The 26,718-nt window shown below is 39.0% G+C and overlaps 1 protein-coding gene and 1 long non-coding RNA gene across 2 annotated transcripts; one reads left to right on the top strand and one right to left on the bottom strand.

The window, feature by feature from the left end:
* Nucleotides 1–31: 31 nt before the first annotated feature.
* LOC6728031 (protein fem-1 homolog CG6966) lies at nucleotides 32–26,718 on the bottom strand. Its single transcript, XM_016176702.3, has 5 exons — nucleotides 25,873–26,718; nucleotides 3,574–3,934; nucleotides 2,755–3,355; nucleotides 1,902–2,688; nucleotides 32–1,839 (listed from the first exon to the last, which is right to left on the bottom strand). The coding sequence occupies exons 1-5, from the start codon at nucleotides 25,930–25,932 to the stop codon at nucleotides 1,654–1,656; spliced, it is 1,995 nt and encodes a 664-aa protein (XP_016034646.1). The 5' UTR covers nucleotides 25,933–26,718; the 3' UTR covers nucleotides 32–1,653.
* Nucleotides 21,054–23,526, top strand: LOC120285035. Its single transcript, XR_006541952.1, has 2 exons — nucleotides 21,054–23,149; nucleotides 23,204–23,526. It is a non-coding gene; the product is annotated as an uncharacterized LOC120285035 (long non-coding RNA).

Genomic DNA, 26,718 nt, shown 5'->3' with positions numbered 1-26,718 from the left:
CAAGTGCCAACCCGCTTTTATAGTCGTTCAATTAAAATAGTTATCAGTTTTATTTCTGTCTCGAAAATATTCTTTAAATTAAGGTTTACATACATACACGGACAAATCAAGTACAGGCAAAAAAATACTTTCCCTAGCACAAACGTGAACTTTGTTTTTGAATGTACCCTTGTTAAATGATTAAATTTTCTTTACAACATCGAAACGAGAATTTGAAAAACTTTACATGTTCCAATTAAAAAATTGCAGTGTAGTTAGCTAAACACAATTCCAGATTGGAGCTACATAAACCACCTTTTTTTCCATGGAGCCCAGTTTGTAGTGCTTAGCATAGATACAATAATTATACGTTTGCATAAGCCTAATGAATGCACATCGAATTGCATTTCAGAACACACTGGTGGCTAGACACATGCACATATGCTACTGTTGAAACGTTGGCCAAGTTAATAGCCACCCCCAATTATTTTTGACTACCCTTTAAAATGTGTATTTTCAGCTGTTCTAGAGCTAAAATGGCGAAATTTGATTACCTAATAACTAATAATTTGAAACTGCACTCGGACGAAAGAAGCCATAATTTGCTAACATACCAATTGTGATTTAATGTGAACCCTTTTTAGCCAGTTATACAAAACTTTAACATATTAGATACTTTCAGCTTTTGAAATATTTTTTTCTAGACACCAATGTACTTTGTCAGGCAATTCGATGCGCTGCAGCTAAAACTCCTTTGATAAGCAAATACTCTGCAAGTACATAAATCAAAGTATTCCTGTGAATTAGCTGATATTACTCATTTGCATACGTAGATATCATACATTAAGGTTTTGCATTTGGGTTCTTTATGTCGGTGCTATGTTGCTTGGGAGTTAGTATGTTTAATTCCACGTATAAACCAATAGTTGATTATTGTTGTTAATTACAATTTGTATATTTCCAAAACTTCGTTTTCTCGTTTATAAACAAACGCATCACTAAGTCGTGAGTTGTGTGTGGTGGCCGGTAATAATTTGTTGTTTGTTTTTGTTTTAGGTATTCTGGTTTTTGGATTTTCCGTGGCTTGGGCGCGATTGCTGCAGCAGTTGAGGAGTCGGCTTGATGCCAGATAATTAAAATTAAGCTGCTCAATCTCGCCCAGGCTTTTGGTCATATAGTACAAGTACAAACAATATTCTATTAATGATAAGTCATACAAAATGTTGTAGCAAGAACACATATTAAAAAGAAAGTTTCAAAACATTTCGCAAGCAAAATTCAAAGACAGCAAATCATCTCTTCTAGAACATTTCATCGCGTTGCTTCGGTTGTCTGCCTGATTTTCTTTTATTGGCTTCTGTTTTGTTATCGTTGTCAGTGGTAGTAGTTATCGTCCTGATCCGTCGATTCAGGCACTTCGCTTGCTAACATCACAAATCAGTTTCCAGTCGTTAGTAACGATCTCGTCCATATTTCATCATTCAGCATAGTTTCGAACTCTCTCTCCATCTCTAATTATACAGTAAATAGACGGTAGTCATAGTAGTAGTAGATATTATGTTATGGATGGCGGGCGGGCAGGCTGTTGATCGATTGCTCCATCTAGTGATCAATTGAGTGATTGAGTGAATTGAGTGCTTGACTCTCGTCCAGTCCTCGTCCCGATCCTCGTCTCTAGTGCAGCTCGATGAACTCGTACAGTGTGGCTGGTACGGTTCCCTCGTAGCGAATGTCATGCTTCTTGATCGTCCTCGCGGCCAAACACGCCAGCGTTGTGTACTTCATTGGGTCGATGATCTTATGCATGGGCGTGGGGGCCAGCAGACTCTCAAACGTCTCGCCAGCATAGTTTTTGGTGTCCTTTAAGGAGGAGAGAATCACATTAGTAAGGTCAACGGGACTTCCCTCGATACCATACTCACCAAATGCGCTCCGCCCTCGAGCAGAATGTGCGACAGGGGCTCCACATAGGGCTGCATGGTAGCCAAATGGAGTGGCGTGTTGCCCGCTTCGTCGATGGCATTTGGGTCAGCTCCCACCTCCAGCAAGGCCTTCGCCAGCGTCACCGAGGGGAACTGGCATGAGGGATAGCGGCCGGCCAGCGTGCCCTCCCGATAGCAGGCGTAGTGCAAGGCGGTGCGATCGAATCTTACGCGCACCTTCAAGCGATTCAGACGGTACAGCGCCCCCATCACCTGGCGACGCATCTCTGGGTTCAGGGCGTCTGTGTCCAGCAGCGAGCTCAGCAGACAGCCTATGTGAATGGCACTTATCATGGTGCGACTCAGGGCATTGGGATCGTGATTACAATCGTGCTGGTGCGCCGAAAGCAGCGTCGTTGAGGAGGAGGAAGATGCGGATGAGGAAGCCGAACAGGATGGCGATTTGTCAGCTGCTGGCAACTGTTTCTGCGGCTGCTGCTGGTCCTTCTGCTGTTCCAACGTGAATGCCAGCCCGCGCTCAACCTCTTTGACAGCCTTGTAGAATATCGTCAGCATGCTGTCAGGCTCGATCGGCGGAACCACTCGACCTCTCGGCAGCAGGCGACCCGCCTCAACCAGCATGAAGCTGAACAGCTCGGCGAAGGACAGCAGCGAGGACTGCGTCATCGGGCTGAGTGGCTGTAGAATCTTCTGCTGCATGGTGAGCGCATAGGACCACAGTTCGATGCAGCGGTCAAAGCGACCAGCGTCCGCATAGTGAGCGCCCCTAAATCGATATAAATGGTGATTAGATAACGCAATTGGGGAATGCAATTATATTATATTAACTCACCTAAATCGAATGTAGTAGCTGGTGTCCGGATGGGTGGGTCCGAGAATGCGCTGTCGAATGACCAGAGCCTGCATTCGCATCTCATCCGGATCCAAAACCATCTCCTCCAGCTCCTCCACGCTGGTCACCTCGCGAACCATCTCATAGGCCGGCACCTGTTCCTGAACCTTCTTCTCCAGCGGTGGCTCCACGGCACGCTCCTCGAGCGCTCGACGCCACAGGTTTAGTGCCGCTGCCATGTCCCGCTTCCGGTCCACATACGTGGCACCCAGCAGTTCCAGAGCGTGAATCCTCGACTCCCTGCTCACACAGGGCAAAGTGATTAAGTGCTCCACAATGGGCATGTGACCGGTGACACTGGCCGCCAGCAGCGGAGTCATTCCGTAATAGTCCACGTCCATGGTGGCGCCGTGCTTGAGCAGCAGCTGGAGGATCTGTAAGGAGCCCGACTCGGCGCAGTCGTGCAGTGCCGTGTTGCCCTTCACGCTGCAGCGGTTCACATCGGCGTTCAGGGAGAGAAGATACTGGGCGATGCGGAAGTGACCCTTGTAGCAGGCGATCATCAAGCAGGTGTGGCCGTGACGGTTCGCCACCTCAAAGTCTGCGGAATTAGACAAACAATTAGCACGTATATCAAGAGGCAAAACTAACAAAACCAGTTCCAGTTATTACTTTTATAAGACCTTTATATTTAAATAGAATGTATGAACACAAACTAGATTTGTGTAGTATGTTATTTAACTATTTAAGATTAAATGGAACAAGTAATAGCTGGAAGATAGGTAATCCCTTCTTAGTAAACAAAAACAAAGTAGTTACCTGCTCCATGGTGCACCAAGTACTTGACGATCTCGTAGTGTCCATCGAAGCAGGCGGCTCTCAGCGGTGTGGAATTCGTCCTGGTGGTACTGTTCACATTCGCCCCCCGGCGGACGAGCATCTTCACGATGCCCAGGTGGCCGGCGGCTGCAGCGCACCACAGAGGTGGGGCATCCTCGATGGGCTCCCCGTCGAAACTGACCGAACCCACCTGCTCCACGTTGGCCCGACACTTTGTCAATAGGTATTCTACAATGTCGTAGTGTCCATTGCGGCAGGAGATGACCAACGGGGTGGCTCCGTTCACTTTCGCCGATATCAGGCTGCCCACTTCGCCAGAGCTTTTGTTGTAAAGGGTGGCCTATAAAATAGAAGGGAAGCGGTGCATATTTAGTAAGATTATCAATCATTGGACATTCTGAACTACGTTATATAAGCAGTAAAGCTATTATTACTGCGAACTTATAAAGTATCTAGATTGCATCACATTGGGATTACATTCCATACCAATCCAGCTCATATCATAAGCTGTTTTCCCTCTGATAGTTACCAAATCACACAAAAATTCCAATTAGATAATATTTGTTTTTAATCAATAAAAAGGCGATAATAATTATGGCTGCTTTCAAACAAATTGATGACGAACAAAGCGAATCGCTGACAGCGTGAAAAAACTCAGACCACCTGGCCAATGGATAGCACAAATGGGTGGGTAAATCGTGGAGATATAGCCAGAAATCAGCTGGGGAATCTAGTATAGCTGCCCGCTCAGTTGCTGATGATTTTTATTGTGTAGCGGTCGCATTGCGTCCCATGCCAATTTGAAATTGAAATTCATTTATGTCAAACGTGTTTCGTTTTTGTTTTATAGTATGCTAATTATGTTGTTTGCCAGCGCGTGCAAAATGGGTGGATAGATGCGGGGCAGGGGGTGCGGTGGGTGGCAGGCGGTGGGGTGGAATGGTCGCCACATTGGCTACGGCGAATATATTAAAGCACAAAGGAATCAACAACAAAGTTCCAATCAATTCTATTTATAATTATTCAAATCATTTCCATAATCCTACTCAGAAAAAACAGGGTAAGAAAGCAATATAATAAAACATTTACAAAGTTTGTAACCCTGCTTTTTAGGGAAGTAAAACGCATTTGCTGAAAGCCTTGGCTGTACCGCATCAATCCGTCGAGACAATAGTATTTTCCACCTATCTGACTCAATTTTAGTTTTCCTTCATATGTCTGTGTCACCTAAAAATCGCCACCTAAATACCCCCCACAAAAAAAAAAACACCTTACCAGACTGCTCAGAACTAGAAACTAAATAAAAACAAAGCGGGGAAGCCAAGTTAAGAGATGCTGGCAAAAAGAAAAGTGGGAGGGAATGGGGGGTATGGCATCGAAAGACCTTGTGAATGCCGCACGGCTCTTTGGCTACAGTACAACCTAGAAAGTTCGACGTTGTCACAGATTCGAAGGCAACTGAATAGAAATAACATCACGCATTTATTTTTAAAAGCATTTGCATGAGGCTCTAATTTAGCTAGTATTGAAAAACCCTTTATGTATTAATATTTCATTTCAAGCAGTATTGTCTAATGATTTATTCTCTCTGCTTTAGAATACTCTTACCAACATTGGTCCTAACAATTTCGGTCAACAAGGAAATCGCTTCCTACTTTTTGCGAAGAGAGAACTGCGCTCTTGGCCAATTCGCCTAGTGTCGATATTGTTGGTATCGTCACCAGACAGCGGAATTCTTTGTTTTGGCCCCCCTTAAGACCCCCGAAAATCCCCTCCGCCCGCCCGGCGGCAATCAACGCCTCGTGCGCGTGACAAGGAAAAATAGCATTTAAACCAATAAAAGAACCAGCGAAAGCTTGAGAAAATACAAATTAAGAAACATTTTTGGCACGACTATTAGGCGGAAAACGTATGTATTTTCAAAATACAGATTATTGGGAAGCATTCGCGGCACAACAACAAATGTGCAAGTGCGCCAGCGAATTGAACAATGCAAATTACGCATTAATTTTGCATTTAATTCGGTGCGAAAGCAAAAGCTAAAGTATATTTATTTATGTTACAGCGTCGCGTCATTGTCGATTCCATTTAATTTCATTTCATTGGCTACTGAACTTTTCGCTTTCGCACCCGAGGCAAAAGTTGATCATCGGCAGCTGTTTGCTGCTTTTCCGCCTTTTGATCAATTATGATTGTGACTCTGACAGCCATGAATCAGCATTGTGTCTGCGTGATATGGGCGCTCCAAGTGGGGTAATATCGTAGGAACATTGGTAGTAGTCACCACTCGCAAAACATCTTCAAGTTGTTAGATTTAATCTATATAAGTTATTACTTCAGCTAGCTCAAAAAAACAGAAGCTTCCTGGTTGTTTTCACTCTTGACTTAACCACTTGTTAGAGAAATAAACATTAAACTTAAGAAGTGTGGCACTTTTAAGTTCTAATGAACTTGATAACAACACTATATTGATTATTAGACACGCAGTAATTATGGTTCACCCAGGATGGCGCCTTGAAAATGACTTTATTTAGCCCAATGGCAGACACATTACTCATGCTGTTGTATCACCGATTTTTCCTCTACCTTTTCGCTTTCTATAGCTTCCTTTTTGGTCATTATTTAACCTTGTTGTTGAGGTCCGAAGCCGAAAAAGCTTTAAACGAAATGAAAAGTCAAACTGACAATGGTAAAACGGGGCAGGCTGTGTGGCACAGAAAGCCAGTGGCACGTGAAATGTGGGCGGTTCGCAGGGCGATGGGGATGGAGGCGTGGCAGGTTGTAAGGTAGCCGGCAGTGTAGGAAAATCAATCAATCGTGCTCAGGTCGCTCCACATTATGCTATAATGGATGTGACCCCCGGAGCAGATAGGGAAGGAAATCCAATCAAGAAATTGATACGAAATTATGGGAAACTCTTCACTTGCTAAATGTCTCATTGCGTTTACGTAATTATGCTAAGTGATCGAATAGCCAGTGACAGTGGGAATGCCCAGGCGGATGAATTGTCGACTGAGAAAGTACACATGTAAACACATTTAAGGCGTTCAAAAAAGCCTGTTCGAAATTTGAATATGCACTTCTGGGTTCAGTATTTGCAACAATCAAGAGGCGAACGCCATGAATATTTATCGACAGATAAATGTCTAATTCAACAGCAAACAATTTGCCTTGCAATAAAGAACCATTAAGTCCGCAGTATCTCTGTTGACACACATAAGTATTAATCCGAGACTATCCAATGATGCAGTCAGTCAAGCAATAATCTAATATCAATATTTAATTTAACCCGGTAGCCACTTGTCTAATTTGACACATGCGTGTAATTCCCATTTCAAACGCTTTACAATTTGCCTGCCATAGTTTAAATACCACAAAATTGGCATTTTAGCGATTCTCTTAAGAAACTCCTGTTTGTTTTTCCACTTAATTTCGTTCATTTGAATCTCTGATTCAAAGGAGAAATTCCCAAAAGCCGAAAAGTTCCCCCGCAGAGAGAAGATGAATGAATCGCCAAGCAAATATGCTAAAAGTCCGAATGCAGCGGTCCGAGCTAATTTATGTTTTAATATCCATATAATTTAAATCGCGCCAGAAAGGAAAAACAGAAACGCAAAAATTTCACTTCCACAAATTGTGGAAATAAATTTGTTTTTAATTTGCCGTCTGTGTTCCTTGGATTGTTTGGCAAATTGGGGAAATGTTCGCTCACAACACCGATTTCCCACCCAAGGCAATCAGCTGTTTTTCGAGCGTTTCACATGTTTGTTTGTTCTTGAAATTCAAAACGAGAGTGGGAACACCTTGAGCTATGCCATTTACCGCTATGCACAAATGTCAAGCGAAAAACGGCCTAAACACCGCTATTAAATGGAGCCAACAACACGAACAAAAGAGCAACAACAAATTGTTCGTTTCCGTGTAATAAACAATAAACAACTTTCCATTGTTGTTGTTCATAGTTTTCTGCTGCTCTGTGTGAATTGTTAGTTGGTCGTTTTTCGCTACGCGATCAATTTTTCAGCTCTGACCGTACGCCATATATCCCCCCGCCGGGGCAAACCCCCCCTTTGAACCACCGCACACACGCATAATTTATTATAATTTTGACATTGAACGAGTTCAATGTCGACGCCATATGCAAGTAGACAACAGCCCAGCCGAGCTCCAAGTTCAGCCGACTTCAGACTTGGTCATCACACTCCAATATAATTCAATTTGGGATGCCGTTCGACCGATCGACCATTCAACTGAATACTGCTTTGAAATTCGGCACTCAGTATTCGGTGTTCGATGTGTGGTATTTGGGGCTTTTGGTGCTTTTGGGGCCCGGCATTCAAATCAGTCAAGCGGCGTCTGTCTCAAATTGTTTGGCTAATTCGTTAGCTTAGCCGCGACTGCGCAGTCGGCTCAAGGGTGACAAAAGCCAGAGTTTTTTCGAGCCACAAATGCAAAGCGAGCCAAAATGACCAGTAGCCGATAAAGCGGCACAAACAGAAGCACAGTGGAAAAAACAGGAGTGTTCTTCGGGAAAATAAAGGAAATACATATATTATAAGAATTTTCTCTTACAAATGTTAGCCTTATATGATCTGATTGCATTCTAAACAACTTCACTAGCAAACTTATTTTTTGAAAATGCTAAGTAGCCTCTTATTTCTTTCAGTGCCGCAGTCCGAAGATGTCAATATCGGAGTGCGCAGCCGCAGCTTCAGCTCATTATCATAGGACTTTGAGGTCAACGGTGCTTTTAACGGAGCATCCGAGTGGCGAGGGAAGCCAAAGTGGCTCAATGAAAGGGTTCACATTGGAACCAAGCTGAAACGGCAGTGTCAGGGTCAAGGTCGTTTGAATGGCTCAGGGTGTTTGGTTAAGTGGAAAAATACTAATGCATTAAGAGAAGCGTGGAAACTTTAAGAGCGGCGCCTCAGATTTCGATAAGCCGCAGTCTTTATCACTGGACACACGCTGCCACATCGATGGGATTACTTTTGTTTGGAGATGGGACTCCTGGGGGAAGATCCTCTTTCGCTGACCAAACAGAAACACACATAGCTAGCAGAGGGGATTGAATTCGAAAGATAAGCACATGAGGCCCCACTCATAAACACTGAATAAACGCTTCCTCATCTTTTCTGTTTTATGATTACATTTCATAAGCGCTTCAATCGCACTTTCCTCCATTTTGCTGCTTTAGTTAATCGTGCGATGAACTTGACAGCTCGGATCGTGGAAATCACGATGTAGTAAATAAAAATAGCAAATACAAGTGAAATTATACGGAGGGGGGTCGAAGTGTCGATACCCTGCTGATTTACGAGGATATTGATGTTTACAGTCACCATAAAACAATAAAAACCATTTAAAACGAAATAACATGTACATATGTATATACAATGTTAAGTAAATATGGAGCTACTTAATAATAATAATATTATTTATATTGTTCATATTTTTAGCGTGGTATTGAATACAATATTAATTTTTATAATTTACTTTGATAAATCGTGGGACTTTGTCTTTCGATCTCATTGTGGAGTTTTGTTGGCGTCGTTAGTACTCGTAGTTGAGATGGACGATAAAAGTGCACTGAGCGAAATAATAATAATGCGCTACGTTTCTAGGCTGTTCAATTCACAGTCATGGTTAATTACGCGGGTTGTTAAACCTCCAAGCCGGATGTCACCTTCAAGAAATATAATTGCTTTTTGAATGATTATTTGCATTCATACGCTGGCAAATATTTTGTTTTGGCCCAAAGAGGTCAGCGAATTTTACGACACTCAAATTGGCTGTCTTATTACCGATTTCTGAATGCTTCCGACTGGAACGTTGCTCTCGATTTGGTTTTAACAACGGTTCCTCTGCACAGAACAAGTTTTCTAGCTTATTTACTCGAGCAATTGCCAGGCTCCTGTTATGAATACATTAGCCATAAAATATTATTTACTTATTTAGGATTTAGCTAAACGAACCGCTATGATGCAACAGCTGTTCGAAGTCGGTTGTACATGTATAAGAAATCATTTTAAGCCAAATGTGTTGCTTAATTAAGAAGTTCTACTCGAGTATTTGGCAACTTGTTTTAGCACTTCCTAATGCCAAGTCTCACTCTACATGGCGATTGCATAATGGCCAAAAAGCTCGCCAAAAGTTGCAAAACCATTCTTAGTGTTCGAATTTGGCCAAACGGTTGGAAATAGAGTTAGTTCGTTTCTCGATTGCCAAACAATCTGCCGAGGAATTCTTAACGCGTTTCTCCCAGTGCAGAGACCAAAACAAAAAGTCTGAAATTAAATTCAAGAGCAAAGCGAACAAAACGCTCCACGATAAAGCCAATGAACGCTATCATCATATACACCACATACATCATATATTGTAAAATCCCAAATAAGAAGACTTTACTCGTTGAGTTTTTGTAAGAAACTGCTTTTATTTGGAAATATCTTCGGTTTAAATAGGTGACATGAGAATCGCATCTTAAAGTAAATGGCCTACGCAGAGGCCTAAGTAAATAGTCCCCGCCTTATCGAGGTCCCACGCTCGGGCACATCTGCCTATCTTGAGCGGCGAGGACCTTATCTGTGGTCTCCCACTAAGGGACTATTTTAGGAGGCGGGGAACGATCTCAAGTGACTGACTCATGCAGTGTGCACATGTTTTTGAGCAATGCACCCATGTCGCCTTAGATAACAAAATCCTAAATATAATTTATCGCTCTCGATTCATTTACATAAGATATGAACGGAGCCCAAAATTGTAAGTCTTTAAATATATTCGTGTTCATGTGTGAACATTCTGCCAAAGGGCCAGCAAGGCTGAGATGTACATTAGTATATTAGTTGCATTTATAACAGTAGTGGACTGTATTTATTTGATATATGTTCATTTATTTTGCAACTAAGATTTCAATGGGCCTAGTTTTTCTGGCTTTTAATTTTATTGGATTACAATTATGGTTTATATTATTTTTAATTCAACAATTTGTACTCAATTAACTTATTTTAAACATTTTGCTTTTTCTATGTAGAAGTACATTTTCTATTAAACAACGATATAGTGGACTGTATATTTTTATTTGTTATATTATTTTATTGTTTATTTACTATTGATATTTATAGTACTGGCAACGGACCTGCAAAGGTTATTGCTTGCATTCTTTGTTGCACAGCACATTTCCGTATGAAATATATTATTAATACTATCATTAGTATTAAAGCAATAATTAATCCAGCATGTCCGGAAATATGATGGAAATGTAAATCTTTCAATTTTTGATGGTTCTCTTTCATAAATTTAATTTCATTATTCAATCGTTCAAATTCCTCAGTATGATTTAATATTGATAGTTTCAGCGGATCCCAAATAATCTTCGGCACTTCACTAACTTCTCCTATATAAGGTGTTGATAATAATTCTTCACTTTCGGACTGAATGTTATGGTGGGCAACTAGAATTTTATCGTCGGTTCTTGCCGTACAATATGGCGCAATGCTTAAAACTCCTTGCTGAGGCAAATCAAACAATTCAATTTGAGAGCCAGTACATTGCAGACGGACTTTTGAATTCGCAGGAACCTTAAACAACCAACTACTTTTCTTTTCTAACTCTACCCAGTAACTTTTAGAGTCGACTACTGTTTTATAGATGCAGTTCGCCGCTTTATCTGGCTTTAGAGGCTGAATCTCACATGCATTATCATTCGCTGAATTCCAGGGCCAACTTCCTTTGCATATTCTCTTATTTAATTGCCATTTCTGACATTGATTTAATGTGGCTTCCGTCATTATGTGATAGGAATCTATCTCAAAATTATAAATTAAATATTCGGACGTTGTATGCACCATTATTATCCGATCTTCATTTCGAATTGGCACCGGAATAAGCCTGAACAATTTGGATGGATGCCTGCTAAAACAGAGGCACTTTTGCACTAATGATCAATTTATCGTCGATGAATAAACCCCTGGCTGTTAACAGTGTATACACCTCCTTAAGTTCCGTACCTGACCGTTTTCCTGGAATTACTAGGTTCTCCGAAAGACTCTGCTGAATTTTGGCAATTTCTTTTTTAAGCTGATTTGGCCTGAGAATATTTGTATTTAGCCTACCGTGATTAATATCAATCAACAGGCTTATAATGCCTGCTTGAATTTTTTCGCCTTCTTCAATCAATGAGTGTAGCTGTTTCGTAATCATAAAGAATTTTATTGATTCCTTATAAACATAATAATTTTCTTTAAGAACTTCTGTCATGTTCTCAATTCTTATTTGCATACTTCTAAAATTGGAGTTAACATCTTCTGTTGTTCTCTTTAATAGATTAGAAGTTGAATCAACCACAGATGTTTGTTTTTGAATTAGTTTATCAAGGTTGTTCTGGTTATCTAACAAATTCTTCATATTTTCTTCTAATTGCTCTCTATCATCTTCATCCATTATACCAAATAAAATATGATACAAGGAACCCATAAATTCGAAAGGAGCACGCTTGCTTCTAGATCTAGACTGCATCATAAACAATTTATTGTTTTCTTCAAGTTCCGATAACTGACTTTGCATATTATCTAAGACTAGACTACATTGCTCTTCAAAGCTATGAAGTCTTTCGCAAACTTTCCTCATACTTTGTATAAGCGCATTACCCTTTGTTAACATTTTAAAATATGGATCCATTTTATAATAGATAACCAAATTCCAAGAAGTACTCACAATCTCAACATCTCCTAGCGGGTCTAGATATATTGCTGAGGTTTTATTTATTTTGTCTATAGAATATCTTGGTGCTATATCTTTAGGTAATGCGCTAGAAACTTGACAACTTAACACAAACAACAACATTGCCATAATGATTCCGATCTTGGACATTCCCGATGTCGCTCTAGTTCGTCTTTTTGGCTCTTGGTCAGCCTCATTTTTGTCAACAGACTTTATTCCTTCCAAGGGACAAATTTTAGTAATGGGTCTAGTGATATATCCTTCCTGCATCTTTACTTTAGCCACTCGGACCTTATCATCATTCCCCTTATGCACCTTTTCCACCTTTCCTAAAGGCCATCTTGCAGGATGACAATTCTCATCCTTTAATAAAACTATTTGCCCTTCTTCTATATTAGGAATTTCCTTTTTCCATTTATTCCTTTGCTGGAGCGTATGCAAATATTCACTTTTCCACTTAACCCAGAAATCTTTCTTCATTTTTTGGATAAGTCTCCACCTATCCAAATTTCCGATTTTTTCATCTTCCATTGGTTCGACTATTTCTAAAGGTGGTCTTCCAATTAAAAAATGACCTGGTGTTAAAACTTCTTGTTGGTCCTTCTCACTAACTATAGTGTATAATGGCCTTGAATTTAAGCATGCTTCTATTTGACATAAAAGAGTTGACATTTCTTCGTAAGTCAAAATAGTGTCGCCGATTATACGCTTTAAATGGTATTTCATTGACTTAACTCCAGCTTCCCAAATACCTCCGAAGTGAGGTCCTGCCGGGGGAATAAAATGCCAATCAATCCTGTCCTTTTCAAGCTGCGCTGCAATCGTTATATTTTCTTGTATTGCATTAAATAACTCTTGATCTAATTTTCTTGCAGCTCCTACAAAATTTGTTCCGTTGTCTGAATAGATATTGGAACATTTTCCCCGTCTAGCAATAAATCTTCTGAGTGCTGCTAAAAATGCGTCTGAAGTTAGATCGCTTACCATTTCTAAGTGTATGGCTTTGGTGGCCATGCAAACGAATACAGCAACGTATCCTTTAAATGTTTTTTGGCCACGATTTTTTGAACATTTAACATAATAAGGACCTGCGTAATCTATTCCAGTATTAAGAAACGGGAATGTCATCGTCACTCTATATTTTGGCAAGTTACCCATTATTTGCTGAGCTGTATTTTGTTTATACCTTGCACACGTTACACATTCTCTTAAATACTTTTTCAACGAATTTTTCAACCCGAAAATCCAATACTTTCTTTGGATATAGTTTCGCATTAGGTTTATCCCTCCATGCAATGTTTCCTTATGAGCATTTTTTATTAATAAGCTTGTTAGGTGGCATTTTTCTAAAATGATTGGATGTTTAACATTAAATTCTGCATTGGAATTTTGCAATCTTCCTCCAACTCTTAGAACCCCATCCTTGTCCAAAAATGGATTCAATGACAATATTTTATTATTTGTCTTGATTTCCTTTTTGATTTTAAGGCACTTTATCTCTTGCCTAAACTGGTATTCTTGTTGTTTCTTAATAACAACTGTTTCCGCTATTCTTATCTCCTTTACTGAAATAATTGATGAATAGGCTTTATTTCTTGTTTTCATCTGCACGAATCTATTTATGTATGCTATTATACGTATAAGTTTTTCTATACTGGAATACCTTTCTATTAATTCGTAAATAGGATCATCTATTTTGTCATTTAATACCGTATTTATTAAGACAGGTTCTTCTACAGACTGCTGCCGAGGCCAAAGTTCTTTTGGGTCTGCTAGCCATTTCGGACCTTTCCACCAAAAATCACAGTTGATCAACTGGTTAGAATCCACTCCCCTGGATGCTAAATCTGCTGGATTATCCTCTGACTTAACATGATTCCATTCAGTATTTTTTAATTTCCGAATGTCATCCGTTCTTCTTTTTATAAATTTGATCTTACTTTGACCACTGTTAATCCATGCTAAGGTAATCGTGGAATCACTCCAAGCATAGATCTCCATTATATTGTCAATTGATCCTTTTAGTCTTTGGATTAATTCACTAAGCAGGTGAGCTGCACACAGCTCGAGTTTGGGAATTGTCTTCCTATTTTTTATAGGGTTGACTCTACTTTTGCTAGCTATTATATTAACATGAGGTCCTACTTTAGCATAGACTACTGCAGCATATGCTTTTTCGGAGGCGTCCGCAAATCCGTGAATCTGAATGACTGAAGAACTGTTTGAATTAATCCACCTTGGGATTCGAATATTCTCTAACAATAATAAATTTTCTTTATATTTTTCCCAATAATTTTTATCTTCTATGGATAATTCCTGATCCCATTCACTTTTATTTATCCAAAGTTTTTGAATAAAAAGTTTTCCTGAAACCGTGACTGGTGCCAACCATCCTAACGGATCAAATATTTTTGCTAGCGTTGATAACACAACGCGCTTATTTATATTTTTTGATTCATCATTACAATTTACGCTGAACTTAAATAAATCATTTTGAGGTTCCCATTTTAGTCCTAAAGTTTTAACACATTCATTTTCGATAATATTGAGAACCTTATTGTCCCCTGTGTCCTCCACAGTGGTTAATATTTTGGAATTGTTGGAAATCCATTTCCTTAAGTTGAATCCAACTTTCTGCAATTCATGGAGAATTAATGTTATTAATTTATTAGCTTCTTCTACCGAATCAGCTCCAGTCATTAGGTCATCCATATAGAAATCATTCCTAATTATTGCACTAATAACTTGGTTTTTACATTTATCTGCAATATCTACCAGAACCCTGGTAGCCAAATATGGTGCAGATGCAGTTCCGTAAGTGACTGTGGTTAATTTATATGTTTTAATTTTTTCTTTTGGAGAATTTCTCCATAAAATATATTGATATTTTTGATCATTATTATCTATTTTAATTTGTCGGTACATCTTTTCAATGTCTGCCGAAACAACAAATTCCCATTTTCTCCATTTAATAATAATGTCAAAAATATCTTTTTGAACTCGTGGCCCAACCCACATTATGTCGTTCAAACTTTTGTTATTCGTAGTTTTTGCTGAAGCATCAAAAACTACTCTCAATTTGGTCGTAAGGCTTGAATCTCTAATCACTGCCTGGTGCGGTAAAAAATATTTGCCTTCATCACTCACTTCAATCATGTGTCCTAAATCCATGTATTCATTCATGAATTTAGTGTAGTCAACCTTAAGTTTTTCATTTCTTTTTAGTTTTTTCTCCAGATTCATGTAACGAGCTATCGCTTGTTTCTTTGAATCTCCTAAGGTGACATCCTCCTTGAATGGAATTGACACAATGTATCGCCCATCTGAATCTTTTTTTGTCGTTTTGATAAATTTATTTTCACAGATTTCAGACTCGATATCATCTTTTTCTTCTTCTTCCACTTCCCAGTAGCGATCTAACTCTTTTATTTCTATTGTTGTGGCTACAATGGTTTCTTTTCCTTTGGATTTTTTACATCCAGAAACTATCCACCCGAAATCAGTTTTTTGCCCAAGGAGACCGTCTATTTTTATAACTCCATTTTGCAGAATGTGAGTATATACGTCTGCTCCAATGATTAGATCAATGCGACCCGGTTTATTAAAATCGGGGTCGGCTAATTTAAAGTTCTTCCATTTTTTCTGATCAACATTAATCGTGTTGACTGGAAGTGCCTTCATAAGTTTTGGGAGAATAATTGCTTCAATTTCTAAATTTTTCGGAGAATTTCTTATCGAAATAACCGCTTTGTGCTTGGAGATGCACGTTCCTGTGGAAGATACTCCACTTATTTCAGTATGAGACCGAAATTTTTTCAATTTTAGAATCTGTGCAGACTCTTCTGAAATAATTGTGCTTTGAGAGCCACTATCAATCAATGCTCTTAATTGTTCAAAGCCTCCATACCTCGACTTTACTTGAATCAAGGCCGTGGCCAACAAGGCTTGACCTGTTGTTCTACACGTATTCACTTTTTCTGGATTATGACCTGCAAAGTGAAGTAACGTGTGGTGAGGTTTACGACAAGTCGAACAAAGCTGCTCGCTTATACATTTTTTACCAAACGGATGCCTCAGACATCTTAGGCAAATCCCATTTTTTCTTACCCAGTCAGACCGTTCTGCTGGATTCATTATTTTAAATTTATGGCATTGAATTAAATAATGCCCTGGTAGTTTGCAATATGCACAATTGTCACTATAATTTTTATTCTTGTTATTATTAATCATTTTCTTTACAGGTTTTACTTCCTGTGAGAATGATGATATAGAATTGAGCCTTTGCTCTAAAAAGTCCATGACATCAGAAAGTGCCTGTATTTCTTTTGTCTTTTTAACATGGCTTTCATATAAATTGAGTGATTCTTTATTGAATTTCCGAAGAATTATGTGAGCGAAAATTGCATCCACACCTTCTGGTAATTGTGCCTTTAATTTTATAATATAAATTGACTCGTTAATCGTGTCAATAAATGTCTTTATTTGCTTATTGGATTCTAAATTTAAATTTGGCATATCCATAAGCCTATTCATATGATCTGAGAATATGTTTCTTTTATTCTCATATCGCTTGGTCAAAAACTCCCAAGTGGCTTCATAATTTTCTCCAGAGCCGAGCAGTAAATGAGTAACCACATTTCTGGCTTCTCCTTTTAATGCTGACTTTAGATAATTAAATTTGAGAGAAGGACTGAGATCCTCTCTCACATGTATGAGCTCTGTAAAGAGTTCATTAAAAAGATCCCATTCTTTGGAATCACCAAAGAAAGTGGGAATCTGTATTTTAGGCAGGGTTGGTAACTCCTCCGCCTTAACAACCGTTGACATTTCAGCTTTATTTATTGTGCCACTGAGTCGACTATTAATGGCTGTAAGAATATTTTGTTTGTCAAATTCAAGTTCGCTAATTTCTTCTTCGAATAGCGAGCTCTCAAAATGACTATTCACCTGTTCAATCAGGTTATCTATTTTATGCCATAAAAATTCAATTTTATTTTTCCTTATTTTAAGGAAATCTGGACTACTGTCTATTAGTTTAGACGTATCTTCTAGATATACTCGAAATTGGCCAACATTATTTCGAAATGCCTGCTCTACTTTTAGAGCGTTGTTTTGTGCTATACCCTCTTTTTCAGGGTGACCACACATTTCAAGGTTTAATGTAGGGGGAGGGTTTGATTTAGGGACAGTGTTTGATTTAGGGAAAGTGTTTTCTACCGACTCGCCCTTAATTTTTTCATTTTTATTTTTAATTTTTTCTAACACCATCATTATTAAATCATACTGCTTCGCGTTAAAATATTCATGATCGACAACGCCGATCTTTAACAAATTGCTATGATTAGCAATGAAACATTTTTGAAGCTCATTTAATTTTAGAATTTCTACATCTGTTAATGTTGGTTTTACTTCCAACTTTCTAATTTCCAAAATAATTTCGGACTGCTTCTTAAGGAATTGAATAGTCTTTTCTGACATCATTTTGAAAATTTTTTGTAATTTCTTAATATATATAGTACGTGTATATGTATTTTATATGTATTTATATATATATGTGTGTTTGGATAAACAGAAAATTCTTGTTTTGACTTAGCTGATGTCGTTGTTGTTGCTGCTGCTGTTGCTGCTGTTGTTGCTGCTGTTGCTACTGCTGTTGCTGCTTCTGCTGCTGTTGTTGTTGCTGCTTCTGCTGCTGGTAGAGGCTCCTTTGATGTTTAAAGATGATTTTTTTTTTTTTTATTTGGCACGTTTTATTATTTTTGTAGTCCAGTCAGATTTTTTGTTTTTTTTTTTTTTAGCCATTTATTTCGGCATTTATGCTCTTTTGGCATATACACTGCACTCTATTTATGAGCTGATTTAATGCTATTAGAGCATTTATAAGGCACTGTTTTCAGGCACTTTTTATTTAATTTATGCTCTTATGGCATATACACTGCACTCTATTTATGAGCTGATTTAATGCTATTAGAGCATTTATAAGGCACTTTTGTTATGCACTTTTTAATTTCACAATTGCTGATGTATGGCCTCAAGCACGCCTTACCACAATTTATAATGGTACACAAAGCAACCTTTAGCTATAGACTATAAGGTGCTTGTTTTAAAACATAAAAGATTCTTTTGTATCTTTTTGCTTTTTATATTTATACTCTGTTCCTTACCTTTGGTAGGGGGAAACAAGAGTCACTTATTTTTGCTACCTTTAGCTGTAAGATGCTTAAAGGAGCTGGCCTTTCTCTGAGTTCCTTACCTTTGGTAGGGGGAAACTGCAGAGTCGATTAAAGGCTCGATTGACCAAATGTAAAATCCCAAATAAGAAGACTTTACTCGTTGAGTTTTTGTAAGAAACTGCTTTTATTTGGAAATATCTTCGGTTTAAATAGGTGACATGAGAATCGCATCTTAAAGTAAATGGCCTACGCAGAGGCCTAAGTAAATAGTCCCCGCCTTATCGAGGTCCCACGCTCGGGCACATCTGCCTATCTTGAGCGGCGAGGACCTTATCTGTGGTCTCCCACTAAGGGACTATTTTAGGAGGCGGGGAACGATCTCAAGTGACTGACTCATGCAGTGTGCACATGTTTTTGAGCAATGCACCCATGTCGCCTTAGATAACAAAATCCTAAATATAATTTATCGCTCTCGATTCATTTACATAAGATATGAACGGAGCCCAAAATTGTAAGTCTTTAAATATATTCGTGTTCATGTGTGAACATATATACATATACATATGTATATATATATACACACAGAACACGCACTGAGTTCAAACTTGGGTTTTGTATCTACTATGTACTATGTGCTTATTCCGCTCTTCGGCTTCAATTGTGTTGTTATCTTTGTTGCTGTTAATTGCCCTTCCTTGTTTATTTGTTGTTCAGATGTTTTGGTACATACAGCTGTGTTCAAAAAAATAGCAGTGCTTGGGACCTGCGAGTTTAAGTTAAAAAATTCCTATGATTTACAATTTTAATGGTCAAATTTTTTTTTAAATATCGTTAGGTATTTAATTTCAAACAATTTAGCAAATGTTTCACTTTTATTTCTTTAATAGTTTCGAAAATATAGATTAAAACAACATAATAGGCAGAAATTCAGGTGTTCACTAAAATAGCAGTGCAATGAAAAAATAGTAAAAAAAATCAACTTGACTTAGAACGAACTTAGTTTTTCTTTTTAATGTGTTAATTAGGGCCTAATACTTGGTTGGATAGCCTTTGTTAGCCAGCACAGCCTTACACCCACGCGACATGGAGTCCACCAGGTCCTGGCAACGTTTGGGGGGTATTTTTGACCATGCATCCTGCACAACTTGCCAAATCTGAGCCTTAGACGTCGGGGATTTCTTCGACACATATTGTTTAATGTCCCCCCACAGGTTTTCAATCGGGTTTAAATCGGAAGATGATGCTGGCCACGGCATTACATCTATTCTATTTTGGGTGAACCTATTCTTAGCCGATTTGCTTCTGCGTATCGTATCATTATCCTGTTGGAATGTCTATTTTAAGGGCATATTATATTCAGAATATGACAGTAAGACATCACTAAGAATATTTGCATATGCGTTTTGGTCTCTAATACCATAAATCATATGGTATGGACTCATACCATTGTAAAAAAAACAAGCCCATACCAGGATTTTAGGTCCACCATGATTGAAAGTCATCAGTGGGTGTTTTGGGTGGTACTCCGTGTTTGGAGGTCATCAGGTATACTGTAGTGAACCAGTTCCACCAAATAGCACTATTTTTGACCCATCAATCCAAAGGATATTATGCCATTTGGAGACTGGCCAGATTAGGTAGGTTTAAGGGAAGCTTAACCTTGCCTTAATATGCCTAGGGCTAAGTAGGGGATCCTTTTGTGGACTCCTCTCACATAAATTATGATTCAGTAGTCATCTCTGAATAGTAACGTTGCTTATTCCCAAGTTCAGCTCAGACTTTATGTCTCCAAAGGATGCAAAAGGATAGACTTTGCTGTAACGAACTATGCGCCGATCCTCTATATCTGTGGTTTTAAGTATGGTACCACGGTTTTCGGGCTTCCATTCATATTAATGGGCATTGGATACCATTATGGCAGAACATTCAAGGGTTTTTTGAATGTCCTTATATGTTTTTCCTTCCTTTCTAAGCTTAAAAATTAACATTATTTTCTCCTGGGAGCAGTGGTGTCCTCTACCCACTAAAATAAAATATTTAAAATTTTTTTTTAATTTATTGCCTTTTAAAATATACGAATTAACTTAACCAAACTCACTTTTTAGAAAATATTGATCATTTCGAGACTTTACAATGGACAAAACCAGAGACTGCTATTTTTATGAACAGCCTAAAAGTGGTGAATTTGCTCAAGAATGTAAATAAAAAAAGGATAACATGAAAAACTGACGCGATTTTCTTTTTTTCTATATCTATACATTCCATTTTACAAAAATATGTGGAAAAAAAAGTGGATTCCAAAAAGGGACATGGAGAAATACATTTGTGTTTCTTTGCTTCCATCGCACTGCTATTTTTTTGAACACAGCTGTATATACTGCATACATAGCAAATTACATATGTATAGGCTGCTATTAAGCTTCGCCTTGTAAAATTCCAAATAAATAAAGTTCGATTATCGGTTATCAATAAAAGTTTCAATGTAAGAATAACAAGAGTTCTAAAAATAGGTTCGAATTCTAGAAAAGAATTATGATTGCAGCATTTTTGTAATGAAAGTGCAAATAGAAAAGGGTTATATGTTATAAACTCCTAGGAAAAGTTCTTTCTTTCCTACAGAAAACCTCATTATCTTTATTTTTTCTGAGTGCACCTGCTATGTACTTGAATATGTGCACATATTCTCGTACTAGCAGAGACCAATGGCCACAAAGCCAGTGGATGACAAAGAGCACATCCACATCCACATCCACATCCAAAGCCATATCCACATTCACATCCACATCCACAGAGAATCGGAGTCAAAGCAAACCAGCAAGATTGGCTCTGACCTTACACACACCATGGCGAGCTAATAATCAAGAAGCTGTTGAGCGGCAGGCGCGTAGAAAAAATAAATTGAAAAGAAGCAGGTCCCCAAGCTGAGATCCAAAGATCCAAAGCTCCAACTCCGCGCAGCCCCAAAAAAAATATCGAACAAAAGCTTAAAAAAAGAGCAGACAGCATTTTCGCATTTTGAGGTTACGCCAACAAACGGCAAGCGAGTAAATTGCACAGCACAAGAATCAACCTCAACCCCAAAAAAGTGTAAAAGAAACAGCTGTTGACCAACTCAAAATTCGGCTCTTTTTTTCGGTTTTTGCATAAAGCCAAAACTATAAAAAAAAGATAGAGGCGGAAAACCAATAACAAAGTGTACATCGAATTATCTTAAATGTTGTGCCTTGGCAAATGTTTTGAAAACGCTCAAAAAACGCTGCCTGATTGAAGTGTGTGTTGCTGCGCGAAAAGGTTTTCTTGATTTCGAATGGACTTGTCTAGCTGTGTTTGCATGTAATTAAAAACATCGCGAAGCAACAACTACAACGAGTTTAATGAGACATAAGTGAGAATAATTAATCAGTATTCGTTAATTGCTTATCGTTACAAGGTTAATCAATAATGACCAATTTTCAACGAAATGAGTGTGTAGTGTGCTCGAGATATAGCATACGATCGTTCAAATTAGTTATCGTTTCAAAGAAACTAAGTTAACTAAGTTTATTAAACATAAATCTGCTAAATTCTGATATATACAATATAAATTCATTAGCTTAAAAGCCAGAAGAAACCGATTCAAGATCACTGAACCCTAGCGTTTCTAAGGTGAGCCGTACTTAATTTAATTCAAACCAGTTTTCAGTGGAAATTAGTCATTGAACCTTAGATCCGTTCTTGATTAAAAACTGGCCCAAAGGTTAGAGTTTGCCAGCTCGTTTGAAAGGCGCAGCAAAAATACACACATTCGAATGCTTTTAAACCGGACTGATACCTTTAATTCACCTGGGACATGTTTATGTAATTTATAGAGAAGTAAAACTGGCACGTGTCTGTAAAGGTTATATAAGATGTAGGGTTATTTTTACTCGGTAGTATCACATTCATAACAAATTCATCATATTTTCAATATAATTCAGCATTTTTAAGGAGAGTTCTTTTAAGATTCTTCTCTTAATTACTTGACAACGGTTTTCTACAGCTTTTAAGTCGTTCTATCTGTAGATCTACAAAGATGGTCTAGTTTTCCTATCCATCATCCACCCTCAACCTCATCAATCATTCGATCTGGCCCCATATCACGTACATACATACAAACATACATATGTATGTATAGGTGAGCAGACCCAACAAAGTGGGGAAAACAAAGTCAAAGAGGAAGGTGAAGTAGAAACCGAGAAGAGAAGCAGAACCAAGAAATATTTTGTTGTGTGTACTCAACTTTAAGTGGCACTTCAACTTCGTGTACGGCGTTCAACTCTTCGCTTAGGTGTTTTTTATATATTTTTTTTTTTTTCTTTTTCCGTAAGCAGGGGAGTTGAGTGTTGTTGGGGCGGCGAGGGGGGTTGCCTTCTTATTTTTGGAACAAACATAAACAACGGCGAGCAAGAAAAACCAGTTCCACGGGGCGAAGGCTAGAACATGTTGCACGTCGTACCGCCAAGCAGGTTGCCTTTGCCTCCGACACAGCTCCACACACAGCCATACTGCTCCACAGCTCCACAGCTCCATAGGCTGATAGCGTCTCCCCCATTCGCATTTGGAGCATTGAGTGCAGCAGCCCATACAGAAAATGCTATTTCGGGGCACACTCTCCGGCGTATATGTATATGTACGTACGTACATATGTATGTATGCATTATGTATTTATATCGCAACGTATTTATTTATTCCATTTACAGGGCACTCGTCCTCAATTTGGACGAAGTCCGAAAACTCACACCCCTCTGAATGACATATTTTCCAGGGTCGAGCCCCGTCGTCGTCAGCCAGGAAGTTCGATGAGAACAACAATAACCGAAAGCGAACAGGAATATCCAGATCGTGATGCACTGAGCAAATAAGGGTGGGCTAAGCTTTGAAGAGAGCAAGCTCATAAAAGTGCTGGAATTACGACCTTATAAACATAACACTTCCATAAAGATTGGAATTAAGCTTTTTAAGCCATATGTTAGATCACTAGGTCACTGCGTTTAAAACAATATAATCGAAATGGGGAAATGAATTTGCTTCTTTTATATGTTTTCTAACTATATGGTTTCAACTATACTATTTAGTTTGAAATATCTAACTTTAGTAATTTTAAAATAGTATTTATTGGTGGTATTTTTTTCCAGTGTTGAGGGTCGAGCCTTCCGAATCGGAGTGATTGAACGCTTTCAAGGATATTTGTCAACACAGCAGCCGGAAAGCAGAAGGAAGCCAAAAAACAAAGCCAGTGGAATGGCTCTTTGTTCCTCCGGCGATCAGCATAATAATAACTTTAATAAGCAAAGTGCGTTCGCTTGTGGGCGTTGCTGGGGGGCAGGGAAACAGCGGGAGCGAGCGAGAGAGAGAGGTAGAGAAAGAGACGGGGCGAAGTGCTGCGGCAGGTGACAATCGCGGAAGTAAAACGACGACGTGATTTCAGCTGTTAATATTCGCCGTCGTTATTAACGTGTTCAGCAGCAGCGGCAGCGGCAACGTGGCCCAAATGCAAAAACAACACTCGCATAAAATGGTTAAAAATACTTGCTACGCATTTGGAGCACTCATCAGCTGGGCAAAAGCAGCAAAAACAACACAAATATGTAATAGCAAACAAACGGCGAGTGTCTGAGCCGATAAGATAAGGCAGCAACCCAAAAGGAAATGAATCGAAATGAGTGCGGGGAAAATGTGAAAAGCAAAGAGATGGGAAAACCAAGCAAAGGTTCCACTAGATTAATTCTATAATTAACAAAAACATACGCTGCATTCGCTGAACAGAATTTATTAATACGATTATTTATATGGGCACCTAAACTTTGGCCCCAGCAGATGTTTTTGTGGAAATAATTCACTGATAAGAAGGTTTTCTTGGAAAATGAAATCTACATAATTTGGACTCACTAACAAGAATGGCATGATTTAAATCGCCTTTCTCTGTGCAAGTTGAAGTGCACTACTAATCATTAAGGCCAACAAAGACAGGAAATAGCACTCAAATAAATTGCAAAATCTTTTCATATAATGCAAATATACTAGCAGTTAATTTATGCGACCTTCGACTAATCCAATTGTCGTGTCAACAAGAAGTTGCCTAATTGCAGCTCGTTTCTACATATGTTATGGAAAATCTTTCGCCCAAGTGAGTTATTCCAGCTGATTTGCATTTCCCTCGTACGAACCCATTTCCATGTCACGTATTTGCGTATGCACATCTAATTTTCCGAGCTGCCAGGCCCAAGTATATATGTATATATGTACATACATGCAAAATATGGCTGTGCTAAGCTTAGAATCAAACTGCTCGCTCGTACTAAATAATAAACACCCACGAGCCGCTGTGCAAAACAATGCAAAAGTGGGGGCCAATGCAACAGCGCCAATTGCAGCCAGTCGCTGCGGCAGTTGCAGTTGCGTTGCTAAGTGCACGGGCTTCCATTTGGCGGCGGTGTGTGCCAATGTCAAGCTGCCCCTTTGGCTGGAATGGATGGCACACACGGATGGCAGACAAAGGCATAGCCACAGCTCAAGCTCCAGCCCAAGAACTTTGGTTATGCAAAGAGTGTGTTGCTCGCGCGTAAGTCTTGCAGTCGCAAGCAAAAGTTTCGAATCCAATACGCCCACCAGCACACCAGCCAGACCCAACATATGTATTTGTTATTGCCTTGCGGCGGTGCGGCGCATCTAGCTAGATTCTAGCTGGGCGATCGATGAACTATGTTTTCAGAAATCAGCAGAAATTTTACAAATCTGCAAGCAACTCACAGTTTGCATTCTAAACTATTGAAAGAAATATAATATATAGCATTCTTATCACATGCTTCACATTTCAAAAAATGGTTGTACAATATTAACCTTGCGTAGCGCACTTGGGTAGATCTTAAATGCAATATCAAGGTCTTTTACAAGCATCAGACTATTTAAGATTTAACATCAACTAATCTGAGGTAATAAATCATTAAAATAATGTTGAAGTGGTAGACTAGTTTGGCAATCATTCTTAAAAGCACTCGCTTGAATATTAAGCGTAAGTCGAATTTACAAAGATTTACTAGATTTTTCCGTAATTTGGCTATGTTCAAGCCAGATTCCAATGAGGGGCCCAACAGCACCGCTGGAACACATGCGCGTGTACGGCTTAGCGGAGAGTGCTTGTGTGTGTGTGTGTGTGCGTGTGCCGCGATAGTGCGCGAGTGTGTGTGTGAGCGAGAGAATTTTATTGATTAGTCACAAGGCTAAATAAGCTGCCGAGTTTACTGAGCAGCTGAGATTTCTAACAACAATCACAATAAGAATCTCGCAACTTTCCAATTGGACGGACCAGGTGTGCAGGAGAAATTGCCGAATCCCAGTTCGCAATGCTTACGGTATGTTCAAAACTTACCTTCAATTGCGCCAAATTGTTGTCCCTTGCTGCGTTGAAAACAATGAATTTGTAATCCATTTTTGTGATTCAGTTATTTGGCATAAATGCCACAGCAGCCAGCACGTTGAAAAATAATGATTTTAGGTAATTTTATGTCGCCTTTGCTTTGCTTCTTTCTTCGCCTTCGTCAAGAGAAAGAGAGGGCACGAGCGAGAGAGTGAAAGAGAGCGGCGAGATTCAGATTCTTGAGGATGCTGTTGCTGCCTGTTTTGCCTAGCAATTTATTTTGTTGTGTGGTTTTTCGATTTTCTGCACAAAAGAACTTTCCAACCGAGCGAATATATGTACATATAATATGTGTAACGATTGCGATTGCGTTTTTGCCCGTACTTTTTATTGCTTCCGTGTCTTCCTGGCAATCGAATTGCATACAAACATACATATATCTTTTTGGGCACTTTGCATTCGCCTTTCGTGTTTCTTTTATTTTCTCTGCTTTCTTTCTTTCTTTTTCGGTCTCAGGAAGACGAAAATTGCATTTCCCTACTTCGACTCGCTGGCGATTTGTAATTCTAGCTCTCTAATTCGGTTACTAGAGCATCAAACGGCGCACTTTTCCGATTCGTTGCGATTCAACATGGTATTTAGCACAAATCAAAATCCCTTCCCGAGTTTTTCGAAAACTCGTCCGACAGCCAGGAAAGCAGATCGATTGTGATGCTCTAAAATCGCTCGCGAGGAGTCGCGCTGTTTTGAACCGTCCCGCCCGCGATTGCAAAATAAAATGCCTTTTTTCAGCTGTGGCTCGTCAATTTTTTTCCGTTTGTTTTCGCGTTAGGTGATTTGATTGACAAGCATGGATGC

The sequence above is a fragment of the Drosophila simulans genome, chromosome 3R, assembly GCF_016746395.2.
Source record: "Drosophila simulans strain w501 chromosome 3R, Prin_Dsim_3.1, whole genome shotgun sequence".
Taxonomy (NCBI): domain Eukaryota; kingdom Metazoa; phylum Arthropoda; class Insecta; order Diptera; family Drosophilidae; genus Drosophila; species Drosophila simulans.
This window is presented reverse-complemented; position numbering and strand designations above follow the sequence as displayed.

Bases quoted from the DNA above. Each gene is read 5' to 3' on its own strand.
- LOC6728031 (XM_016176702.3), bottom strand. From the start codon at position 25,932: ATGGATTACAAATTCATTGTTTTCAACGCAGCAAGGGACAACAATTTG. The intron at 3,935-25,872 runs GTAAGTTTTGAA...TCTATTTTATAG, and splicing joins ACAATTTGGCGCAATTGAAG to GCCACCCTTTACAACAAAAG. The intron at 1,840-1,901 runs GTGAGTATGGTA...TCCTCCTTAAAG, and splicing joins TCGAGGGCGGAGCGCATTTG to GACACCAAAAACTATGCTGG.